A 27,808-nucleotide genomic window follows, 5' to 3' on the forward strand; every position below is an offset into this window, starting at 1 on the left:
TATGATTCCATGTGTATACTTGATGAATCGATCTGCTTGTTGCAAAGAAATAGTTGTTTGTTTCATCTCTCCAAGTCCCAATTTCCTGCAAACAGAAAGTGACATAAGATTAATGCTAGCACCAATATCACATCAAACTTTATCAAAAAATGAATTTCCAATAGTGCAAGGTAAAGTGTAACTCCCTAGATCTTTTAATTTTTGAGGCAGTTTCTTTTGAAGGATAGCACTACACTCTTTAATAAGCTTCACTATTTCGAATTCCTTCAACCTTCTTTTCTTGGAAATGATATCCTTCAAAAATTTGACATAGTTTGGCATTTGTTCCAAGGCATCTGCAAAAGGAATGTTTATGTGAATTTTCTTAAAAATATCCAAAAACTTAGAAAATTGCTTATCTAATTTTTGTTTTTGAAAACGTTGAGAATAAGGAAGTGGAGTAGAGAGAATAGGAGGATTGTCAGGAAATAAATTGCTGGAGACGTGTCCGTCTCTCTTGGTGTATCATCCACAATCTCCTCTTCTTCCACTTTATTCTTGCTTTGACCATTATTTTCAGCTGTAGGTGTGGACATGGTTTCCTTTGATGGCGATCTCTCAATTTCTCTTCCTCTCCTAAGTGTGATGGTCTTGCATTGTTCCTTTGGATTTACTTCTGCGTTGCTAGGAAAAGTTCCTCTTTGTTGGGCATTTATGGTCGTGGCCAATTGCCCAATTTGCATTTCAAGATTCTTCATAGTGGCTCCCATATTACTACAATGAGTCTCATGTTATCCAACCATGAATCAATCTTTTTAAACCTTGCTTTTGTCTCCTCAACTGATACCATGGCATCCTCAAGTGACATCTTCTTCTCGCTTTGTTGACTATTAAGTCCTGGAGGAGGTTGCAGCACATTCTTTGTATTTCCATAAGACAAATTCTCATGATTTCGAAGCTCTAGATGGTAATATTGTGGCATAGGATTACCACGATAGTTGTAGCTCCGATTGTTGATGTATTGAACCCGTTCTTGACTTGCTTCATTGCTCGGATCTATCCTACTTGTAGCTGCCACATATTCTGCACTTTGTGGTATCCTTTGGGTTGTCAAAGCTGAAATCTGATGGGATAGAGAAGCAACTTGAGTTGAAAGGGCAGCAAACGGCTCCAAATCATGAATCCAAAAGAGAAGTAGCACCCTTAGTTGTCTTTGACATCGAAGTTCCCCCCAGACGCAACATCAACTAAAGTCTGAGTTTGCCCATTTAACCCATTGTAGAGCATCTGAATCTGCAACCAATCTGACAATCCATGTTGTGGGCAGCGTCGAATCAAATCTTCATACCTTTCCCATGCTTCATAAAGTGATTCAAAATTATTTTGCTTGAATTGACCAGTCTCACTCCTGAGTTGGGCTGTTTTTGCAAGTGGAAAGAATTTAGTCAGAAACTTTTCTGCCATGTCCTGCCTACTAATGATACTTCCCGGTTGTAGAGATTGTAGTCAACCTCTTGCCTTGCCCCTCAAAGAAAAAGGGAACAATCTCAATCTAATGGTGTCTTCAGTAACACCATTGATCTTTACAGTGTCGCAAATCTCCAAAAACATCGTCAAATGAATATTGGGATCATCAAGTGGTGATCCGCTGAATTGGGCTTGTTGCACCATGCTGATCAAGGCGGGTTTGAGCTCAAAATTGTTGGCATTAATGGTCTGGCGTTGTATACCCGAGTAGTTGTCATTCACAACTGACTGTACATAATACTTCAAGGCACATGGCTGCACATTCTCTTGTCCGTTCTTCATGGGTAGTACCTTCTTTCTTAGTGCTCTGAGCGTTCTTTCAATCTCCGAATTAAAAGGATTAATGTCACGGATTCTAGCATGGCACATCCAACATCACAAACACACCTGAAATAAAAATAAAAATAAAAATAAAAGTAAAATTAAATAAAAAAAAAAAAAATAGAATTCTAAATTAAAAACAAGATTACTTTGTGTCGATATTGGCAAAAATAAGAAAAACTCAATCCCTGACAACGGTGTCAAAAACTTGATTGGTGCAAAACTGCAAGTGCACAGTATCATAGTTTTATAGTAAAGTGATGAGAAGAGTATCGTCCTCGGGGATTGGTGACTTACTTTTTCCGAATACCCAAATTATACTAATCTTGACTTTATTTAGAAAAGAAATTAAGATTTTTTTTTTTTTGTAAGTGCAAATTGAAATAAAATCACTTTAAAGAAACTATTCAGAGGAAAATAAAATTGTTTGCCAAGTATCAAATTTAATGAGAAAGAAAACTTCTAGGAAATCGATTTCACCTAGTTTTTCACTATGTTTTACTAATCTAACTAATAGGAATTAATTTTCTCTATTAGCAAATTTCAAATTCATCTAAAAACCTCTTTCGATAGTCAATTGGAAACTATTCTTATTCATTATTTAACATAAGAGTATTCAAATTAATAAAGCAAAAATACATTAAGACCTACGATTTTAATACTATATAGGTTCATACAAGTCTTTCGATCTCTATATTTTTCTATACTGAAATATCCAGTATCTATCCTATAATTTCCCCTTTCGGTAGCAAATCACAATATCGAAATCATTTAATTAATGAGCAGTTAATTAAAAGCAATAAGCTCATAATAAATCAGACAAACATAGAAGAAAATTACTTCAGATTAGCATAGAAAAGAAATTATAGTTTCAAACCAGATTATATCGTTTCCTAGAAACAAGAAAATTAGTTCATACTGAAAATAAAATCTCACATAAACGAATTCACCATATTTTCTTTTCTCATGGGAATGGAAGAAAAATCACACAACGCAGCCGAAGCCTGCTGGTCCTTACTGCGAAGAACCCCCCAAGAACTGCTGCGTTCTTGCTTCAATGCCCCAACTTTCTTTGCATTGCCAAGTCACATCAAGACCTAGCCTCCTTTTCATTTTTTTTTTTTTTCAATTTAACTCCAGCACACACATTTGTTGACTTTTCAAAATTTTGGTTCAATGCCCTCCTTTATTTGCTCCTCCAAAATTGCTTTTTGGTTTTGTTGTTTTGACTGAAGGTGTACACGGCCTCCCAATTTCAAAGTCCAACTATACTTCTTTTTATTTTTTTATTGTTTCAAAGCCTAGCTACTCGAGGCCCTTCTTCATGCATGGATATGTTCGGATGCTTTTTCTTCTCCTCTATTCTTCTGCACATGGCTCAAGGTGCATGGCCGAGCTCCTTTCACGTACGCGCACACAGCTCACGTACACGGCTTTGCTTCATGTTTAAATTTCGAATTTAATTTCCAAGTAAAAATCTTCTTTATTTTCTTCAAATCTACAATAAAATTAAATGTGACCGCAGTGAGACCTAAAATCGGCAAAAATTTAATCAAATTAGGTCAAAGTTTATATCTTGGCCTAGCTAGGCTTTTCAATCTTGTTTTGATGATAACAAATGAAGGATATTTTAACATGTGTTGTTGAGTGAAAGCCAATCAAGTGAAAGTTTCTTAGAGTATTGAAGCAATAAAAGACAAATGAAAAGCTTAAAGGCTAAGTGGGACTTGAAGTCAAGCTGAATCTCAAGAGACTTGAAGACTTAGTGCTCAATGAGTTCATGTCTAGAAAGACATTTGTAAGTACTTCAATTCAATACTATTTAGAAATATGAAGCTCTTTAGGATACAAAGACTTAGAGACCAGTTCTTAAAAAAAAAATATCCTTGAAAATGACTTTGAAAAGTTATAATTGAGTCTTTCAAATAAACTAGAGTTTAAAAATAAAAAATAAAAATATTTTGAAAAAGAATGGATTGGTTAGCCGACTGACCATAACACACTAAGATTGGCCAGCCGTTTGACAAATAAAAAAGACTAAATAAATTAATCCAGCCGAATGACTATTTTGAACATGGTTGAGTCAGCCGACTGACTATTTATTGGAATAAATTTTTTGACAGACAGAATGTTGTCAGCTGCCTGTCCAACCGACTGACTTGCATAAAAATGACCCAGTCGAGTGAGTCAGCCGATTGACTCCACAGAGATTTTGAAATTTGAACTTAGCGGGAAGATTTTCAAAATTAATTGTAGGATTTCAAATCTTTTGCAAAGTTGACCAAACACTTCAAGTCAACTTGTTAAATAAGGAAACTCTTTCACAAAAAAACTCTATAAATACCTCTTTAGACTCATGAATCAAATTGCTCAAGCAAGATAAGCATCCTACGTTCATACTCTCCAAAAATCCATACTTGTTTATATCCTTGCTTGGAGAACTCTACGAAATTGCTGATTGATCAAAAGCCTTGGTTCTGATTTGCAACTAAGTTTTCTTTATCTATAAGGAAGAACCTTTGGTGATATCTAAATCTTGAGCTTCGTATTTTCTATTTAGTATTTGTTTTGAAGTATATTAAGTGCTCTAACTTGTACAAATTTGCTCTGTTTTGAGAGTATTCTTGTATGCAGATTCTTATTTCCATTTAATAGTTCTTTGACGATTCAAGATTGATTTGGATCGTTGGACCAAGCGTGGGTTGTCGCTTGAAGAGGTTTCTCTTCCTGAAAAAGAGGTTATTTGTAACGGTTTTGTTCCACCTGGAAAGGAACAGGTATATTGGAATCCTTAGGTGGTTAGCCTAAGGTGAGGATGTAGGCTGGGGATAAGCTGAACCTTGTAAAAACACCGGTGTCACTCTCTTTCCCTTATTCTCTTTAAATTCTAGAAAAAATATAAACTCTGTGGATGTTGTAATTCTTTCAATCATAAAAACAACGTGTATTGGAAATTAAATAAACCAAAGTTTAATTTGTTCTTGGGCTTGCGGAAACCGAAAGAGAGTACGTTGGTTAATCAATACTTTGCGGAAATCGTAAGGGAGTACGTTGATTGATTAACAATCCAAAACCTATTAACTAAAGGTTTATTTGAATTCTGATTTTGGAAAGAGTGATTGGATGTTATTTTGATTATCAATTGAAAGGCCAACTACATTTTCTATAGGACTTACAAATTCATATACACAGGGCTACAAACAATCAAGCCAAATATTGTCAAAAGAATTGCAAAGCATATACTAATTGGTTACTTATATTATAGTTGATTGGTTTAAGTAGTTGATTGATTATTTATTTGTGGTGTGGTTGTGGATTGAATAAAAGACTTAAGTCTTTGTGTGATTGCTAAATCAACAAGAAGTCAAGAAATCTTTGAAAGAATTATAAAATGTTAAGAATTCATAAAAGGATTAAAAAGAAATTTTAATAACCCAATTCATCCCCCCTCTTGAGGCTACACCTTAGTTTTCAGTTTAAAGTTAAGAAGTGATAAATTATTCTAATTTATGCCACGGGCAAGGATTAATTTTAGTCTTGATCAGTCCTTGGTGGGAAGTAATGATCCAAGATTCTAAATTGAGTTCTGAATTCAATTTGCTAAATTATAAAAGGAAACTTGGAAAAAATCACAAAGCTCGTCTGAGAAAACACCAGTGCAGTACAGATATGGAATTCTATTCCAAGTTCAGTTGCGAACAAGGATGGCTTGGCGGCACATCTGTGTGCATTAGAGCACTTGAATCTGTGCCAACTGTTTCCCTCATTGCTTATCCATTCTCAAGCTCATTGGGAACCTGTATGACTTTACTTTCAAGTGCAATTAATTTCAGACAAATTTGAAATTTTAGGAATTGAAGAAAGTTGTGATCAAACTATTGGACAAAGGTCAAACTTGTCAACTTCCCCAAAAAGGGAAATATAAGGCACGACTTGAAACATATCTTTCTCATTTCTTGTTACATTTTGAGTGTTAAAGGTTGTAAGGGAAGATCTTTGAGTCTACTTTCATTTGTTTCAAGAATCACTTAAAAATCTCCTAATATTTTGAAGCTACAATCCAGCCTCCAGAGAGTACAAAAAATTCAGATTTTGATTTTTGAACAATAAAATTTCCCTTTCTCACCCAATTTGAGTAATTTTGAAACCTAGTTCAATGCTCTAAAAGGCACAATAAGCCCCTGGCAGTTAAACATTATTGCCCATATTGACTTGTTGGACTGAACTAGTTAGTCCCAAGCACTAACTGTGAGCCAATTCATCATTTTAACCCTTAGAAATTGAGTTTGTAAACAAAATGAGGTGCACTCTCTCTCTAAACTAAGTGGGGTGTGCGAGCCAAAATGTCAATGTTGCCCATTTTAAACATATCGGTATTAACCATTCAAACTGAGTTAATTATTTTACAGGAGGGCAGAATAGAGATGACAAATAAAAGAGGAAGGCATATGAGAATTTCAGAGTAAGAGGCATTTAGTGATTTGCTCGTACAAGCATTCTTGATTTGGTGCTTATTAGCAATGAGAAGTTGAAGTGACGAGATAGGATTGTGAGCTTTGGGTTGCTTAAGGCTCCTCTCTTAGTTGGTGTTGGAGCATACGGCAATCATCTTCATTATGCTGTAATTACTCTTGGTAGATGCATGAAGCAGCTGATAATAATGCAAGGATAATTTGATTCATTAGTCTCCACCTCCTCTATATAACATTAATATCAACATGAATGTGTATTGCATTGGTAGTCAAATGTAGTTCATGATTCACACAACCACTTCTTGCCTATATGTCTACAACTGTTTTGACTAATGCTAACCAACTAGAACCAAAGTTGGATGATATAGCTATTCTCATTTTATTTCTATACATTTCATTCATTCTGTTTTTACCTTCAATCATTTCAACATCTATTTGTTATTGCAAGGTCAATTCATATGATTGTCACAATCTGCGTGCACCTATATATGTATAGTTTTGTAATAAATCCTAGCTTGGCACTGCTTAAGAGAGGAACTCTATGTATTTTCTGTGTGTGTATTTGTATGCTTCACTTCTTCCATATTTTTTTCTCTATCTTGATTTCATATTTTCTTTGGGTGTTTGTTTCTTTCAAACTACCAAAAAAAACCCGTACTTGAATCTATTTCGATTTTTTTTTTCTTATACGTTTTTTTTTTCTGGTTCAAGCGTCTTGTCTTTATCACGAATTATTTTCCTTGGTTCACAATAATTGTAGTTTTGCGAGCATCCGTGGGTTCCTTAATTTTCTATCTCCTCCATAGATAAATGGTACACAAGATTTATATCTATATTGGACTCAAGTGAAAATTGTCCATTCCCAGCTTCATTTTTTCTTGTTCAAAATAATTAAATTTATGCATACATGTTCATTGGGTAAAATTAGCATTGTTAAACAGTTTCACCAAGATGGGTATATTCAACATAGCTGCTTAGGAAGTTCATTGCTGTCATAAGCTTCTCAATGCACCTTGTTGATTTTTCATGCTCGAGTCTTCAGTTTGCCAATGTCATATCCATCATTTGTGAACTTTGCATTTTCATTGAGTCTGCAATTTCCCTTGCAGGTTATCCGAGTAAAATGGTCACTTCATGCTAGAGAAGAGATTATTTTTGAGCTTCTGCAACATTTGAGGGGAAATGTGGCCAGAAGCTTGTTGGAGGGCATAAGAAGGAGTTCGAGGGAAATGATAGAGGAGCAAGAGGCAGCTCGTGGGCGCCTGTTTACAATTCAAGATGTTATGCAAAGCACTGTCCGTGCATGGTTGCAGGTTTGTGAAAAAATCATTGGAATTTTTTATATTGTAATTATGATTAGTGAGGCTGATAATTTGGTATTGTTTTCTTTCTCTCTCTCTCTCTCTCTCTTCCTTCTTCCTTTTGACTTTATTCTATTTGAATACACATCGAAGATAGGACATTTGTTATGAAGAAAGGCCCTACCCTGCCTCATTTGGCTTGAGCTCTTAAGTCTCTTATCCTTATTCCCTTAGCATGTGCTCCAATACCAACTGCACTGTAGCTTTCTGTAAACTTGCTCCTCTTTAAGATCGTGTGACCTGTAAACAGGGTACAAATGGGGCAACATAATACTTTCCAAGCATAGAATGACGTAAGAGCAGGGCTAGCAGTTCCATGTATGACTAATAGATTTCTTTTGGGTGACAAAAATTGATTCACTGCATTGTAATATTAAGTTATTGCATATTTGCTGCTGCTGCTGCCTCTGTGAAAGAGATTGATGAATTTACGTACATAATTGCTTTTGGATATGTTGATGAAGAAACCACTTGCCTTAATGTACTTGTGTTGAATGTAATAAATTAGCAATGTTGTAACATTCTTTGAAAAAAGGCAACTTATACAAGGTGTTTGCCTAGCTCTTTTTTATGTGGAAATGAAATAACTTCATTATCAGAATTGGCAACTTGCAGCCTTTTTCCTCTTATATGGCAGGGGAAATTTGGTATCATTTCTATTTCTTATTTTCTTTTTTCGTTGCAGTATGGTAAAGAAACAAGTGGTTGCAATGTGTAGTGTAGTGTAGTGTATTATTATCTTATTGTTTTAGAGGTATTTTGTCATCAATACTGCATATATAAAATAGTTGGCATATTTATTAAATCCATTCTTTCCAGGCTGAAAACGTATATCTTCATTTCTTCTCTTTTCTTCTTTCTTGTTTTGACATAATTTTACAAATATCTTGACTATCTTAGGTCTAAAACATGGTACCAGAGCAAGTTCTGATCCTTAATGCTCGTCTTATTTTTGTTCGCTATTGGCATTCTGTTCAGTCCCTGTTCATGCACTAATCCATTGCCACTGTTCATCCCCACTGTTCCCGCATCTTCTTCCTCCTCTCTCTCTATCCGAATTGGTTCTTAGATCAAAAATCATTCTTTGGTGTGCAAGTCATTTAGAGCTCTCCTTATTCCCTGTAGGTTTCAACATGTGCATCTTTTGACAGATGCCGTCTCTTCATGGATTTTGTGCAATGTGAAGCAATAGTGATTTGTTAATTTAAAAAAGAAGAATGGACTGGCAGCCTCCATGTTATTTTGAAGTTTTCCTACCAGTTTAATGTGATCAGTATCTAACTCTTTTCATGAATTTCAATTCAGGATAGAAGCCTTCGAGTTACCCATAATTTGGCTGTTTTTGGGGGTTGTGGGCTTGTTCTTTCCATCATCACTGGACTATTTGGAATTAATGTCGATGGAATCCCTGGATCAGACAGTACACCATATGCGTTTGGTCTATTTTCAGGCATTCTCTTCGTAATTGGAGCTGTGCTGATTGCAATTGGATTGCTTTACCTTGGTTTAAAAAAGCCTATCACTGATGAGCAAGTTGAAGTTAGGATGTTGGAGCTGCAGGAGTTTGTAAAGATGTTCCAGCATGAGGCAGAGACTCATGCCCAGGTTCGTAAATCTGTTTTGCGGCACAACTTGCCGCCGACTGCTGCAGGTGCACTCCCAGATGGTGCAGACTATTTTCTCATCCGTTGAAAACGATCTTTCAATTTCGTTGTTTCATTTAGGTAGGTAATTGTGGGTCTCCAATCTCCATGAGGGGACCTAAGAAGGCAGAGAATTTTGGTACTGTTATTCTGTAAATAATATATAGGAGGTGGCGGATACGGCAAGGTCTGGAAGATGTGATCTGGCTCTTCATGTTTCCTTTGGCATGCATCATGCAATTGCTGTCTTGTCAACCAAAAACATCCTTACGGCAATAAACAAATAAGTTTCGGTAAATGTTTTGAAATGCCCAAAATATTTTATTGTGAATGCGAAATAGTGAGTCTTTTTTAACTTTGGATGGTTGTGTTTTGCTACAGGTTACACTCTTCTAATTGGCAAGCAGCCTAAAGTGTCAATTTTTGAAAATATTTCTTGGTCTGGTAGCCTTCTAGTTGAGATGTAAACATATTTTTTAAATTTTTTATTTTTTAGCTAATAGAAAAGTTCTAATGAAATAATATTTGGATGGAAAGAAGTTCCACATTGATCAATTTATTGAGTGGCTTCTCATGAACCTATTAGAGGTTATTTATATTTTTTAGTTTTATTAGTATTAAGTGTGTTAGTATGTTAAGTGAAAGTTAGTAAAGGTATTATTATTATTAGAATGTATTTTATTTGTATTATAAATAGAGGAAGAAATCTATCTTCAAGTTAGATCATTCATTTTAATCAAAATCTCAATATGGTATCAGAGCATGATTCGGCCTAAACTCGTCATATCCAATCGTTGTCGAAAAATACATTCTAGCCACCTTTATCTTTTTCTTTTTTCCCCCCTCTACCATGTTTTGACGACTCTAGACAATATTATCAAGTAGTTTAGCATGTTTTTTACTTAAAATTCCAACCTTTTTCAACTATGCAATTGCAGTAATTTGTTAACTTCTGTTCGGTGTTTATAAAGGCTTCTTTGTGAGTTTCTTGGAGTAGTGATAGTGTTCATAAGTTAAGTTGTGAGGCAGTGGCAGTGCTATATCAATAGCTAAGTCGCTCACCTCGTCTGTGGTTGTGTCAATGTTTCACATAGTTTGTGATTGTTTCGATTAATTTTGATTATTCTTCTTGTTTGACATTCATGTGGCTATTGGCCTAATAAGGGTTAATCTCGTTTTGATGATAATAAATCAAGGTTACTTAACATGTCTTTGTGAGTATAAGTTTCAGGACATAAGTGATCTTTTGGTTTCAAGTGGATATACTTGAAGAATCTGAATGGAAAATCACATTCAAGGCTGGGACATAAGAAACATGAAAGTTCAAGTCATGTGAGACATGAAACTCGTTGAAGCAGTGCATAAAACTCAGAAGACATATTGGAAGCTTCACAACATGAAAACTTAGACACTAAGATAGGAAAATCGTATGAAAGTTTTATGTAAGTACTTCAAAACTCAATACTAATAGATTGAAGCTCCTCAGAAATGTCATTGGACTTGGATACTTGATTTTATTCATGGAAAATATTTTCTCAAAGTCCAAAATGAGTTTTTAAATATATGAATTAAGTTTGGAACCAAAAATCATTGAAAAACAAGTTTGCTGAAAGGACAGACGACTAATGATAAATCATCAGGCGACTGTGGTGCTTCTGTGTTTGAAAATATTCAAATAGAACAGGCACAGACGACTGACCTATCGAGCATAGTCGATTGACCATATTCTGACTTTCGGAATACGCTAATTTTAAAGAAGTATAGGCGACTGACCCTTTGGGGATAGGCGGCTTATGTGAGTGTTTAAACGTTAAACAATGCTGATCTTCTTTCCAAATCTTGCGTGAGTGGTTTCCAAATTGAGACAAAATTCAAAGGAAAATTTTGGAAACCCTAGTGCACTATATAAACTTATTTTTCTAGCACATTAGGGTAAGAATATATGGAGAGAACACAAACGGTAGGCATATTTTTATGTTTACTCTATTGTTGTGTTCTTACTACGAACAAGAAGAAATTCTGATATGTTCTTTTGAATCTTACACATGTAAATCAGATTTATGTTGATATACTTCGAGCTTAAACTTTTATATTGTTTTTGAAGTATTATTTTTGAATCTAACGTTGTACTAATATGCTCGTTTAAGGAGCTTTTTCTTGTACAAGCAAGTATTTGTTGTTTCTTGTATTTTTGATGATTCAGGGAATTGAATCGCTGCCTAGTGAGAGGGGATTCTTGTTAGAGAGGCGAACTCCACCTTTGAGGGAGAGAGGGTGTAACTTCACCTAGTAACAAAGTTGGTAAAGGAAATCCTTGCAGTGTGTTAGTGGAGGCAAGGACGTAGATTGCAGTCGAACCTTGTAAAAACAATAGTGTTCAGTTTCCTCTTCTCTACTCTTTTATTTTCTGCAAGTTACAAACTGCGTGAATGATTTTATTTTTATAAGAACTTGCTTAATATTATTTCATGCTCAATATTAAATCTTGTTGAATAATTGAGGTTGAGCTAAATATTTGAAAATCTGTTGAAAAGAGGAATCTTGTTAAACATAGTGAACTGCTGAACATATTTTGTTTGAAATCAAATATATATCAATTGTATAAGCAAAGCATTAATTTGACCATTCAAAAGGGTTTATAACTTTGAGTTTGAAAATAAATAATCTGAGGATTAACTTGTTTGTGAACATATTTTGTGAATGAAGTATATGTGCTAAACCTAAACAAGCATTTTACAAATTCTGTTTTGAAGGAAAATACATGTGCTGAAAGTTAGATCTTAATATTGATTTTCATTAAGGCATAAATCAATCACTGAATTTATTCTTGAGTACATTATTGTGAATCTTCTTGAATTAAGCTGAAAATTAGAATACGAACAAGTGCTCAATTGAATATGTTATCTTATATTGTCAATTTAGTTTGTATATCCATATTCATATCTAAAGGCTTGTAATTAACATAGTTCTTATTGCTGTATATCTACATATATACATGTAGCGACCCTCAATAAAATATAACATAATAAATAAAAATGGTCAACCCAAACCCGTGGGTAGCGGGGACACTTGTCAAACACAGCGGAAATCTACACAGCAGTAAACATAAAATCCAAACATTCATCTATAAAGCATAATACCAGAGTTTTCTATAACATTATAAAACTGTACTTCTATACATCCTCATATACATCAAAATATCTCTAGGAACAAACACAAAATAACTCTGATCCTATTACAAAATCTTACCCTCCTCACAGGATAATCTCACTAACTCAATTGCGGCCTTGACCCGCCGGTCTCTCAGGTGCTCCTGAAAAATTAATTAAGTTTGGGGGAGAGACACTTCTCAGTAAGGGAAAATAAATTAAATGCAGCTGTATGACAACATGAACATTTAAGGCGTTTATACATATACAGTACATTTCATATTTTCATAAAAATTCATCATATCATACTGAATAATCACATGTTGTCATATTTTTTAATTAGTCATATCATACATAAAACATTTGTTGTAGCTGACTAGTACAAAAAATATACCCGGGATGAATAGCTAGTTGGCGTCATGTATTACCCCCCATGACGGATTGTGCAGCTTGAAGGCGGGACCCGACAATGGCTGGTCAACCACTACCGAATCAAATATGTCTGTAAGTACGATGGGCCCGCCACACCCTGGTCCGGACTGCCAGGTGAACGTTCACACTCTACTGAAAGCCACATCGACTATCCATCTCCCATCCCCTCATGGAATGGTTAACACTAATCTGAACGTAGATATCTAATCTACATATAGCTACAGTACCAAGTTCCTGAACTGAACTAAACTAACATTCGGGTGCTGATAACATATAGTACATAATTTCATAATTACGGTCTTGTACCGAACATTTTATAAATACGGTCTCGCACCGAAATCATAGTAAATACAGCCTCGTGCCGAAATCGTAAATACGGCCTTGCGCCAATAACATCAATATGGCCTCGTGCTAGAATAGTTTCAGGTATTTACATTCTGAAAATAACTCATTTATCATATATTCATCAAACTCAATATAGCATAACTCGTCTTTTCAAAATACCTGAAAATATGTTTTACTTGTAAAATCATTCATATCATGATTCACTTCACATAAAAATAATGTTCATGCCACACATGTATCGTTAAAGTCATATTTCATATTCTAAAATCATCATTTCTGGCATCTCATACATACATTTACATTTTAATCATAATAGCAGTATTTTCCAAACATACATTTCACATGTGATATATAAATATAGCATATGCTTTTCTGAAATTAAATTTACTCATAATTAATAATAATTTGCATGGAAAATAACTACTTTAGTTTATTCCCTTTCCTGACTACTGAGAAAGCCCATAAAATATTCTAGTCTGACCCCCATAGGATTTCCTAGTCAATACCCTAAAACTGAAAATTCTCAGTATTAAACTTCAATATTTTCTTACGTACATCATTTCCTACAACTACCACAAGACCAAATTTGGCTTCAAAAGCCTTACCTCAACTCAGGGATGATTTCCAACTTCGTTTTCCCAACGATCCGCTCCGGTAAACTCGTAGAGAACTTCGCCAGGAGCATCGTGGTGACTTTGGATCGTCGATCCGGCGTAAAAATGGCCCAAAAATGAAGAGAGAGAGAGAGAGAGAGAGAGAGAGAGAGAGAGAGAGAGATAGAGAGAGAGAGAGAGAGAGAGAGAGAGAGAGAGCCAAAGCTTGCTTAATAATGAAGTAAAAATCGGATTTTTACTTATATATAGACAAGGGATTTCGTTGACGAGTCGCGTCCTTCATCGACGAATTCTCATTAATTTCGTTGACGAATACAGGGGATTCGTCGACGAAGCCCTGATGATCCCCTTTTCGTTTTTCCTTCTAAAATGCAATGTCATCAACGAACGCAGAGCGTTCCTCGACGAAGTCTACGGCCTCCTTCTGTTTCTATTTTCTCTCTCTCTTAATTATTCAAATTCCATTTTTATTCGGGTTGTCACATTCTCCCCTCCTTATGAAATTTCGTCCTCGAAATTTATTGTTCACGTAATTCATCATCCCTTATTAGGCAAAATGGTCTACTTATTTTATTACTTACACTCACTTATGGCGGAGGAATACCGTGGTTACAACTCAAGTCTTGGGAGATTACATATACCAAAAGAAAATTCCTCCCAAAACTAAAATGCTACATTACTAAAACTGTATATGTACCTGCCAAAGAAATATTACATATTTACTCACATTCTCTAATTACATTTAAACTTCTTGGAATAATTGTGGATATTTCTGTCTAATCTGCTCCTCGAGCTCCCAAGAAGCCTCTTCTATTGCATGATTCCTCCATAGAACTTTTACCAGAGGAATCTTCTTATTACGTAGCTCCTGTACTTTCTTATCCAGAATCCGTACTGGTACCTTCTCATACCCCAGTGAATCACTAAGTTCCAACTCGTCATAACTGATTATATGAGAAGGATCTGAGACATATTTCCTCAACATCGATACGTGGAATACGTCGTGAATTCTGGATAATGAAGGTGGTAAAGCTAACCGGTAGGCCACCGGTCCCACTTTCTCTAAAATCTCAAACGGACCGATAAACCTAGGGCTAAGTTTACCCTTCCTACCAAATCTTATAACTCCTTTCAACGGAGCTATCTTCAAAAACACGTGATCACCTACGTCAAACTCTAAATTCTTGCGGCGATGGTCTGCATAACTCTTCTGTCGGCTTTGAGCTACACTGATTCTTTCCCTGATGAGCCGAACCTTATCGTACGCCTGCTGTACCAAATCTGGTCCCACAACTCGCCGTTTACCTATTTCATCCCAATACAAAGGAGATCGACATCTCCTATCGTACAGTGCCTCAAACGGTGCCATGCCAATACTGGACTAGTAGTTGTTATTATATGTGAATTCTACTAGTGGCATGAACTGAGTCCAGCTACCCCCAAAATCTAATACGCATGCATAGAGCATATCTTCTAGTGTCTGTATCGTCCTCTCAGTCTGACCGTCTGACTAAGGATGGAATGTCGTACTAAACGATAACTGAGACCCCAGAGCCTTCTGCAAGCTCCTCCAAAATCGTGACGTGAATTGCGGGTCTCGATCTGACACAATAGATACAGGCACCCCATGAGAACAAACTATCTCCTGAACGTAAATCTCTGCCAATCGGATGAGGGAACAACTAATCTTGATAGGAAGAAAATGGGCGGACTTGGTCAATCGATCTACTATCACCCAAATCGCATTATGGCCATGTGATGTCGACGGCAGCCCTGAAATGAAATCCATGGATATATGATCCCACTTCCACTCTAGGATAAATAATAGCTGCAACTGCCCTGCCGGCCTCTGATGCTCAGCCTTTACCTGCTGGCACGTCAAGCATTGGGCTACATACTCAGCAATCTCTCTCTTCATAAGTAAAATTCTCGCAGATCCGTGTACATTTTCGTACTACTGGGATGAACCGTATACAAGGATCTGTGAGCCTCCTCTAAAATCGTCCTCCCAATGTCAGCATTAGCAGGAACACATAATCTGGATCAGAACTGTAAAGCTCCGTCATCTGAGATGCAGAATTCCTCTCCTTGACCTCTCTGCACTCTATCCATCACCTCTACTAATTCTAAATCTTCCTTCTGGGCGGCTTTAATTCTTTCTTGCAAGGTAGGCTAGACTACTAGGCTGGCGATACATACTGGAGTATTACTCTCTATCAATTCAATGCCGAGTCTCTCTAGATCCATCATGATTAGACGCTGGATCTCCATAGCTGCTATGCTGATACTCTAGACTTCCTGTTCAGTGCATCAACTACCACATTTGCTTTCCCTAGGTGATACCTGATAGTACAATCAAAATCTTTAATCAACTCTAATCACCTTCTCTGTCTCATATTCAATTCCTTTTGGGTGAAGAAATACTTTAAGCTCTTGTGGTCGGAGAAAATCTCGCACTGCTCGCCGTATAGATAATGCCTCCAAATTTTTAATGCGTGTACCACTGCAGCCAATTCAAGGTCATGTGTAGGGTAATTCTTTTCATATTCTTTCAACTATCTAGACGCATACGCCACTACCCTGTCATGCTGCATCAACACACAGCCAAGTCCCTTTAAGGACGCATCACTGTAGATGGTGTACCCCTCACCCCCAGATGGGATGATCAGTACTGGCGCTGTGACTAGCTTCTGCTTCAACTTCTGAAAACTATGCTCACAACTATTGTCCCATTCAAATCTGGAATTCTTCTTCGTCAGTCGTGTCAGAGGCCCTGATAAAATTGAGAACCCCTCGACGAAACGACGGTAATAACCAGCTAACCCCAAGAAACTCCTAATCTCCTGGACGTTCCTCGGTCTAGCCCAATTTACTAACGCCTCAATCTTACTGGGATCTACATAAATCCCGTCTCCTGAGATGACATGTCCCAAAAACACAACTTTCTCGAGCCAAAAGTCACATTTGCTGAATTTGGCATACAGCTTCTTCTCTCTAAGCATCTGTAAAACCCACCTCAAATGTATCTCATGCTCCTCATAGCTCCTCGAATAGACCAGTACATCATCAATAAAAACAACAACAAACTGGTCTAGGTATTGGTGGAAGACTCTGTTCATCAGGTCCATAAATACCGCAGGAGCATTCGTCAAATCAAATGGCATAACAAGAAACTCATAATGCCCATACCTAGTCCTGAAAGCCGTCTTTGATACATCTTCTGCTCTCACCTTCACCTGATGGTAACCTGATCTGAGATTGATCTTCGAATACACTCGTGTACCCTGGAGCTGATCAAACAAGTCATCTATATGGGGTAGGGGATACTTGTTCTTGATGGTCACTTTATTAATCTCTCTATAATCTATGCACATTCTCATAGACCCGTCCTTCTTCTTTAAAAATAGCATTGGGGCTCCCCACGGACATACACTAGGTCGTATGAAGCCTTTATCAAGTAAATCTTAAAACTGGTCTTTCAATTCTGCCAACTCTACCGGCGCCATTCGATACGGTGCTTTTGAAATCAGCGCTGTACCCGGAAGTAGATCAATAGGGAAATCTACCTCACGATCAGACAGCAAACTTGGTAATTCATCTGGAAATACATCTGTAAATTCTTTCACCATAGGCATATTGATAAGCTTTCGATTTATTTTCTGACATTTCCTTCACAAAAGCCATGAACCCCAAACAGCCATTCTGGAGCAACCTCCTCGCCTGAATAACTGAGACTATCTGGGGTAAAGACTACACCCGTGACCTTGTGAATCTAAATTTCGGTTTCCCTGGAGGTTTGAATATCATTTCTCTAGCACGGCAGTCTATAATAGCAGAATTAGCCGCTAGCCAATCCATGCCGAAAATAATGTCAAACCTGTGCATATCTAATACCACCAAATCAGCAGATAAAATCTTCCCCTAGACATCAACTAGACAGCCACAAAGTACCCTACTACATTTCACCGCTGACCCGGTCGGTGTAGCCACTAATAACTCGACATCTAATGATTGTGTTTCTGCCGCACATAACTTAACACACTCCAAGGACACAAATGAATGTGTGGCACCAAAATCAAAAAGTGCAATAACTTTAAATGAAAACATACTAACAGTACCTGTCACCACATCGCCGGCCGCCTCAGTGTCGCCCGGCGTCAAAGCGAAAAGTTTGGCTAGGGCCGTATTCCTCTGCTGGCCTACTCGTGGTGCCTGGTAACCTCCTCATACAGGTCTAGGAGCAGGAGTAGTACCAGTCTGTGTCAGAAACTCCCTCATCATATGCCCTGGCTCCCCGCACCTGTAGCAGACACCTTGCCCGGCGCGACACTCCCCCAGGTGTCTTTTCCCATAAGATGGGCAAGCTGGAGGTGGCTGCACACCCTGAAAACTGTGATGCCCGGTCTCCTGTCTCCGGTCTCTATAATAGTCACCTCTCTTCCACGAACTACGTCCAACCCCCTGCTGGGAACCAGAAGGTATGGACCTCTTCTTCTACCTCTGCTCCTCAGCCTCCAATCACTCACCAATTTCTGCTATAGTGGCTCTATCCACTAGCTCAGCAAAATCCTGCAACTTCAGAATCGATACTTGTTTGTATATCTCCCTTCTCAGACCTCTCTCAAACTTCCTTACTTTCTTTGTCTCATCTGGAATGATGTACGGGGTGAAGCGAGATAGCTTGATGAACCTCGCCGCGTACTGCTGTACTAACAGTTGTCCCTGTTTCAGATTCAGGAACTCCGCAATCTTAGCCTCCCTGGACGAGGCTGGAAAATACCTGTCGAAGAATATTTCTTTACACCGCTCCCACGTCATCTCCACAGGTACAACCCTTTGTTGCTCTAATAATCTCACTACTGACCACCATCTCTCAACCTCCCCAGTCAGTCTATAGGTGGCAAACAACACCTTCTGCTCCTCTGAACACTGCAGCACTGCAAATATTTTCTCTATCTCCTGCACCTAGTTTTCAGCAACTGTAGGATCTGTCCCTCCTGAGAAAGCTGGAGGACTCATCTTAATAAACTTCTCAATCGAACTACCGTGGCCTACCGGTGGACCACCCTGTTCCTTCGAACTTCTGGCAATCTCTGCCATAACTTGCTGTGCTACGTTGCGTAAAACGGCATCTGAATCACTACCCGCAACGCCTGAGGGTCCAGCACCCTCACTCTCACTGGCGTAGGCACTATTTCCACCAAGGTCCATCCTGCAAACATGATAACTTAACTCAACTATACATATCACTCAACTCATATAGTATATTCTCCTAATTAACTCATCTCTCTTAATCTCAATTCAAGGTTTAATCTTGTAATCTAGATACCCAACCCGACGATAGTTTACAATGACTTTCCTGAAATCGTCACCCTAGGAAAATCACACAAACCACCACGGAAGTCCTGCATCTAGACTACAAAACCAGACCTCAAATTCCTTTATCTTATACTCTGGTATTAATACTGCTGCACTCTATAGTCTACAGAACCTAGTATCCTAGGCTCTAATACCAAATGTAGCGACCCTCAATAAAATATAACATAATAAATAAAAATGGTCAACTCGAACCCGTGGGTAGCGGGGACACCTGTCAAATACAACAGAAATCTACGCAGCAGTAAACATAAAATCCGAACATTCATCCATAAAGCATAATACCAGAGCTTTCTATAACATTGTAAAACTATACTTCTATACATTCTCATATATATCAAAATATCTCTAGGAACAAACACAAAATAACTATGATCCTATTACAAAATCTTACCCTCCTCATAGGGTAATCTTACTAACTCAACGGCGGCCTTGACCCGCCGGTCTCTCAGGTGCTCCTGAAAAATTAATTAAGTTTGGGGGTGAGACACTTTTCAATAAGGGAAAAAAAACTAAATGCAGTTGTGTGGCAACATGAACATTTAAGGCATTTATACATATACAGTACATTTCATATTTTCATAAAAATTCATCATATCATACTAAATAATCACATGCTGCCATATTTTCTAATAAGTCATATCATACATAAAACATCTGTTATAGCTGACTAGTATTGAAAATATACCCAGGATGAATAGCTAGCTGGTGTCATGTATTACCCCCCATGATGGGTTGTGCAGCCCGAAGGCGGGACCCGACAATGGCTGGCCGACCACTGCAGAATCAAATATGTCTGTAAGTACGATGGGCCCACCACACCCTGGTCCGGACTGCCAGGTGGACGTCCACACTCTACTAAAAGCCACATCGACTATTCATCTCCCATCCCCTCGTGGAATAGTTAGCACTAATCTGAACGTAGATATCTGATCTACATATAGCTACGGTACCGAGCTCCTAAACTGAACTAAACTAACATCCGGGTGCTGATAACATATAGTACATAATTTCATAATTACGGCCTTGTGCCGAACATTTTATAAATATGGCCTCGTGCCGAAATCATAGTAAATACAGCCTCGTGCCGAAATCGTAAATACGGCCTCGTACCGATAACATCAATATGGCCTCGCACCAGAATAGTTTTAGGTATTTACATTCTGAAAATAACTCATTTATCATATATTCATCAAACTCTATATAGCATAACTCGTCTTTTCAAAATACATGAAAATATGTTTTACTTGTTAAATCATTCATATCATGATTCACTTCACATAAAAATAATGTTCATGCCACACATGTGCCGTTAAAGTCATATTTCATATTCTAAAATCATCATTTCTGGCATCTCATACATACATATACATTTTAATCATAATAGCAGTATTTTCCAAACATACATTTCACATGTGATATACAAATATAGCATATGCTTTTCTGAAAATAAATTTACTCATAATTAATAATAATTTGCATGAAAAATAACTACTTTAGTTTATTCCCTTACTTGGCTACTCAGAAAGCCCCTAAAATATCCTAACCTGACCCCCGTAGGATTTCCTAGTCAATACCCTGAAACTAAAAATTCCCAGTATTAAACTTTAGTATTTTCATACGTACATCATTTCCTACAACTACCACAAGACCAAATTTGGCTTAAAAAGCCTTACCTCAACTTAGGGATGATTTCCAACTTCGTATTCCCAACGATTCGCTCCGGCAAACTCGTAGAGAACTTCGCCAGGAGCGTCGTGGTGACTTTGGATCGTCGATCCGGCGTAAAAATGGCCCAAAAATGAAGAGAGAGAGAGAGAGAAAAAAAACCAAAGAGAAGAGAGAGAGAGCCGAAGCTTGCTTAATAATGAAGTAAAAATCGGATTTTTACATATATATATATATATATATAGACAGGGGATTTCATCGACGAGCCGCATCCTTCGTCGACGAATTCTCATTAATTTCGTCGAAAAAATTCATTTGGCGCCAAAACCCCTCTCAGTATTTCTTCGTTGACGAAATTTAGTCTTCGTCGACGAATTTTCTTAAGCCTTCGTCGACGAATACAGGGGATTCGTCGACGAAGCCCTGATGATCCCCTTTTTGTTTTTCCTTCCAAAATGCAATGTTGTCGACGAAGTCTACGACCTCCTTCTGTTTCTGTTTTCTCTCCCTCTTAATTATTCAAATTCCATTTTTATTCGGGTTGTCACAATACATATATATATATATATATATATATATATATATATATATATATATATATTAGAAGGTTGAATAGTTAAGAGTTGAAGTAATTAAAATTCCGCGAATCATTTTTAAATAACCCAATTCACCCCCTCTTGAGAATACATCCTAATTTCAATTGGTATCAGAGCGTAGGTCATAGTATATCCTAACAAGTAGCTACATAAAGATCCCTATGGTAAAGTTAGGAGTATCCCCATTTGGTGAAGGACAATCTTCATCTAGACCTCCCATCTTCTACGGTGAAAACTACACTTTTTGGAAGCAACGAATGAAAATATTTTTGCTAACCATGGATAACAAAGTATGGAAAGTAGTCACACATGGTGACTTGATTCCCAAAAAATCTTTAGACAACAAAGAAGTCCCTAAAGAAAAGAAAGAATGGAATGATATATATTAACTCTAGTGCAATGAATGTGTTGTATTGTGCCTTAGATGCAAATGAATTCAATAGAGTTATGAGTTGTAAATCAGTTAAATAAATTTGGGACAAGTTAGAGGTTATCTATGAAGGAACAGTAGATGTTAAGGACAGTAGGATTGACATGCTCACCGGTGAGTATAAAGCCTTTACCATGAACCCAGAAGAATCCATCACCAACATGTACACTAGGTTCGCCCATATAATTAATTCCCTTAATGCACTAGGAAAGAGCTATTCTACCTATGAGATGATTAGGAAAGTGCTTAGAGGAATTCTTCCTATTTGGGAAACTAAGGCCACTAAAACCACTTCTTTAGATGAATTAATAGGTTCGCTTCTCACGTATGAGATGACGATGAATGGAAGAGCTTCTAAGGGTAATAAACAAAATAAAACAATAGCTTTAAAAGATTCAAAGGAAAGTTCCAGTGAGGAAGAGGATGATGAGAAAGACAACGATGATCTAGCCTTATTCACTAGATGCTTAGGCAAATTCTTTAATAAGAACAAGAGATTTGCTAGAAATTTCAGATGATCAAAACCAAATAAGGGTGAGAGTAATAAGAAAGAAACAAAGAATGAACCCCCCACCTGTTATAATTATAAGAAAGTAGGACATATAAGACCTGATTGTCCACCGTTCAAGAGAGATGCAAAGAAGAAGAAAAAGAGAGCAATGAAAGCAACTTAGGATAACTCAAGTTCAAGTGACTCGGAGAGTGAATCAAGTGATCATGAGATGACTAACTTGTGCTTCACTGCAAGACAAAATGAGGCAAATTCCTTTTCAATCTCATCTCATGAAACTAGTGATGAATCTTGTAATGAATCATCTGAAAGTTAACCTTCTTACAGAGAAATCCAATCTGAATTGTTTTCATTGCATAATAGATTCATAAAAGTGTCCAAGAGGAATATAGCTCTAAGACAACAAAATGAAAAACTTGTGAATCAACTAGAATCCTCTAGATTAATTAAAAAAGAAAAGGACTCAACTATTGATGAACTCATGGATAAAATAAATAAGATGTCCCAAGAACTAGTTAAGCTAGAAGTAAATGGTGATAGTGCAAAAGACATAGAAATTTGTAGTCTTAAAAGTAAAGTTGAAGATCAAGCTAAAATCATATATAACTTTACTAGAGGAAAAGAGAACTTTGACAAACTTGTTGGAGTTCAACGAATGTCATTGGACAAGGAAGGAATATGCTTTAATGGAATTAAGAACACTAAGAGAAAAAACCTCTATATAGGGTACTTTGTAAAAGCCTCCAACAATTATGCTGATACATCTTCAACCAATACATATGAACACACTACATGTTTCCTGTAAAGACCCGGTGAATTATATGAATTAAATAATAGTGGGAGGAGAGGAAGGAAATTGAAAAAGGGGTCACAGTAGGTCCTCGCTGACGAACGCTTCGCGTTCATCAACGAAGTGGCTTCTTGGGATCATTGACATGGACACGTGTCTCATCGATGAGAAGATATCGAGAGGTTATATTTCAGTTCTGAATTTCATCGACGAGGAGTAAGCATTGGTCGACGAACTTCCTTCTTGACCTCGTCGGCGAAGTGATGTGTCTCGTTGACGAAGGTCAGTGTATAAATAGCCTAAACTTGATTTTTCAGCCAAATTCTCACGCACAAACCCTCCTCCTCCTCCTCCTCTCTCTCTCTCTCTCTCTCTCTCTCTCTCTCTCTCTCTCTCTCTCTCTCTCTCTCTCTCTCTCTCCTGTTCATCCCTTCTTCCTTCTCTCTAAGTTTTCGGGCCGGATTCTTACCGATTCAAAGATCCGAGGCCACCACGACACTCTTAGGAAAGTTCTCTTCAAGTCTACTAGAGTGAATCGTTGGTGGGGCTGCCTTGGATTTCATCCCAAATTAAAGGTAAGGCTTTTTATTCAACATTTGGCTTTTCCATAGTTATAAGAAATGTAGTACACAGACAAATACCAAAATTTTGTTCTAAGAGATGTTGTTTTCAGGGTGTTGAACGGGGAACCCTATGGGTGTAGGTCATACAAGGGGCTTTCCAGTAGTCAGGTAAGGAAAATATGCTATGCCAGTTTAAATAGATATTTTTACCAATAAAATATAGTATTTGTTTATGAGTTTTTATAGTAGGAAATTATACAGTTTTATAAATTATATTTAATGAGTTTTAAATATTATGTGGCATGAGAATAATGATATAGTACAAAATTATACACAACTTTTTATAGAACTACGATTATATAGTTTCTACAGAATCATGATATACAGATTATATAGTTTTATTACAAAACTATGGCTACATAGTACTTACAGAATCATGTTTTACAGTATATGTATGGAAAGATGTTTTTACAGTATTTTCAAGATCTTGTTTATAGTGTATACAGACAGGAGGATGTTTTTATAGTTTTCATAGTACCATGATTATACAGTTTAACAGAACCATGATACACAGATCATAGAACCATGACATACAGAAATACAGTTTATTACAGCGTCATGGTTAATATAGTTTCTACAGAATCATGGTAAAACAAATAGATTTTATATAGAAATGTATTATATAGTATCAGACCCTAATGGACCATTACAGTCCAGTTTACAGAGCATGGTATTGTAACTATTTACAGTTCAGAGTGCAACCATATAACCTAGATAGTATGTGGATTTACAGCAGTCGATCGTGCCTATGTAGTGGACAGGCTCCCCGTCAGTTAGGGTTAAGGAGGCCAATCTGACTTTTGGAGTATAGTGACTTATCCTGGTGGGCCAACCAGTGATAGCCCTAGCCTACGGGCCATATAACTCTGTCATGAGAGGTTAAATCATGACATACAGTTATTTGTTAAGGGAATTTCCTCAGTTATTATATGTATAATCAAATTTACAGAAACAATAGATGTATCTACGAATATTAGAAGTATTATGAATGGAAAATTTATAAAGATAGTTATGTTAAGAAACATAGGTAAGAGCTATACTATACGTTATTTATACATGTTTTCTCATATTCAGCCATCTATGGTATTTCTAAATCAGATTTTACAAATATGTAGCTCATTTGCCACACACTAGCAATAGCATATTTCGTCTTACTGAGCGTTGTCTCATCCCAGTGATTTAACATTTTTCAAGTGATCCAGCTAGGCAAGCAGATCCGACTCGCAGATAAAGGGGGCTACAGTACTACCCTATCTGTAGGGTGAGTAATTTGGGAGGTTATTTTCGTATAGCCCTAGTTTCAGTTGAGGGTATTTGTGGGAATAGTTGTGTATGTATATTTTGGGAAATATTCTAACACTCTGGTATTGTATATATATAGTTATGGTTTTATGAATCCTGTTTCTCGCTGCTTAGGTTGTTTGTTGTGTCTCAGATTCCATGGGTCCTATCTGGACCGTGATGAGGATTTGATTTATATTAAAAGTATCAGAGCAGTAGAAATTTTACATTAAATTTATATAGGAAAAAAAAACATAGCATGAAAAGCAAGTCGTTACATTTCCTATGTAAAGAAAAAGGGCACATAAAATTTGAATGTCCATATAAAAGAAAGAGTGTCAAAATTAAGAAAGTATGGAGAGTTAAAACTGAAAATAAATTAAATTCAAGAAGACCTAAGAAGGTATGGATACCAAAAGTAACACATTGAATCCCTTCTTGTAGGTATGCTTTAGGTCCACACCAACAAAAGATAAATGGTACTTGGATAGTGGGTGCTCAAGGCATATGACCGGAGATAAGTCCAAGTTCACCTCATTAACATTAAAGGATGGTGGTGGATATGTCACCTTTGGAGACAATGCTAAAGGTAAACTTATCGGCATCGGTAAAGTCGGAAAGAAACCTTCCTTGGAGATTGATGATGTGTTGTTAGTTGAAGGGTTAAAACATAATCTGCTTAGCATTAGGCAACTAAGTGACAAAGGCTTTCAAGTAACCTTTAAACAAGACAAATGCACAACTAAGAATAGTAAAAATCATAAAATCTTGTTTATTGCAAATCGGGTTGATAATGTTTATAGCATAAATTTTAAGAACTCGATATCTCAAGAAATTCAATGCTTCATAGCCATAAATGAGAATAGTTGGCTATGGCATAGGAGATTAGGACATGCAAGTATGGATCTGTTGTCAAAATTAGCAACAAAAAACTTAGTAAGAGGCTTGCCTAGTACTAAGTTTGTAAAGGACAAAGTGTGTGATGCTTGTCAACTTGGGAAGCAAACCAAGACAAGCTTTAAGAAGAAAAAACATATCACTACTGGTATACCACTAGAGCTTATCCATTTAGATCTTTTTGGTCCCACCAGAACTCAAAGTTTAGGAGGAAAGCAATATGCATTCGTCATAGTTAAAGCTTGTGTCTTTATCAAGCATACAATTTTACCCAATTATTCACAAACTTTTCAAATGCTCAACTCATACACAATAAACAAATAATTTAAATGCAAGCAGAAATTAAAAGGAGTTAAGGGAAGAGAGAAGACAAACACGATTTTTACGAGGTTCGGCCTACCCCAGCCTACGTCCTCGCCTTGAGTAACCCACTTAAGGATTCCACTAAAAATCCGCTCCTTTAACTGTGACAGAGCTTCCCTTACAATCTGTTGCTTACAAGAGGCGTAACTTCCTCGTCAATCCCGGTTCACAGCCCGAACTATGAATACAAAATAAAGAATGCAATTTCTGCAAAACTCAAATTGTTTCTAACCAAGTTAGTGAGTACAATAGAAATTCTAGTACATAATCATATGATAAAACATGAAGTTCAATATGTATGTAACGATAAGATCGTTGTATGAGTAATGTGATGCTTTACAAATCTACCCTTTAATCAATATCTCCCAAAAATAATTTTTATAAATAAATGCTTTGGAGAACTTAGGGTTTGATTTTAGAGAACTTTATGCAAGCATACCAAATAAGAACTTTAAAAGAATAGTCTTGAATAATATGCAGATTTAAGTTCTTACTATCAAATAACTTGTAAGATTAAATCTTTGAATAAAAATAAGACTTTGAATATTGCAAAGATTTAAACAAAATATTTAAAATATATTCCTCAAGAATATGTATTTAGAATCTCTGAGAATTTGCAATCATATAGTTTTTGCATTGACTAAATATTAAGTCTTTGAATGATAATAAGAACTTGAATATCACAAAAATTCAACCTTTAGCAAAACCTTTTCTCAAATAACTTTTTCAAATAAGAACACAAGGATTTTTCTTCTCAATAAGAAATTGTAGATATATGAGTACGAGAAAAAAATCTTTGATATATATATATATATTGAAACCACAATCAATCTCTTATTTATCAAACCTCAATCACCAAGGATTGCTTGCAAGATGGCTAGATGAAATCCCTTTGAAAAACTGAGATGATTTGCCCAAAGAATATAAATGCAGTAGAGTGTTGGCAAAATCTTTGGAATGGAGGCACACTTAGCACAAGATAATAAGATTAGTCTCTCTAAAGTGTTTCTCCTTGTGTCTCTAGGGTTTAGAGTGTGTTTAAATAGTGTTCTCGCTATCAGATTAAATCCTAGCCGTCAGATCATGTAAAAATAAAGGTTTTACGTCTGTGTCTGCGCTGAAACATCATTCTGTGTTGCGACCTTCATCGACAAATGGGTACGTTCGTTGATGTGTGTACAACACTCGTTCGTCGAGGAGATCATGAGTTCGTCGATGAGAGCACTGTCTGAACTTTTTGGGCTCTCGGTATTTTTTCGTCGGCGAGACAACACTGTTCATTGCCGAGTAGCCTTCATACATTGGTCGACGAGGCCATATGGTTCATTGACAAGGTCTCTAAAATTTGCCTCTAAAAATTCATTCAACCTAAAACTAATGTAAATGAATCTTTCATGAAATGCTTGAGTCCTAAGGTCTGTCTAAGGTAT

General features: G+C 36.7%; 1 protein-coding gene and 1 non-coding gene across 3 annotated transcripts in view; both read left to right on the forward strand.

The window, feature by feature from the left end:
• Positions 1-9,601, forward strand: part of LOC131144952 (uncharacterized) — a 57,151-nt gene extending 47,550 nt beyond the window's left edge. For both annotated transcript variants that reach the window (XM_058093938.1, XM_058093937.1), the window contains exons 7-8: positions 7,409-7,612; positions 8,966-9,601. In XM_058093938.1, the coding sequence (XP_057949921.1) occupies positions 7,409-7,612; positions 8,966-9,352 (591 nt within the window). In that variant the 3' untranslated portion in view covers positions 9,353-9,601. The remainder of the gene's footprint in view (positions 1-7,408; positions 7,613-8,965) is intronic.
• On the forward strand, positions 1,289-1,395 carry LOC131145328 (small nucleolar RNA R71). The gene has a single exon (XR_009134111.1). It is a non-coding gene; the product is annotated as a small nucleolar RNA R71 (small nucleolar RNA).
• Positions 9,602-27,808: the final 18,207 nt, after the last annotated feature.

Source organism: Malania oleifera, chromosome 12 (genome assembly GCF_029873635.1).
Source record: "Malania oleifera isolate guangnan ecotype guangnan chromosome 12, ASM2987363v1, whole genome shotgun sequence".
Classification (NCBI taxonomy): Eukaryota; Viridiplantae; Streptophyta; class Magnoliopsida; order Santalales; family Ximeniaceae; genus Malania; species Malania oleifera.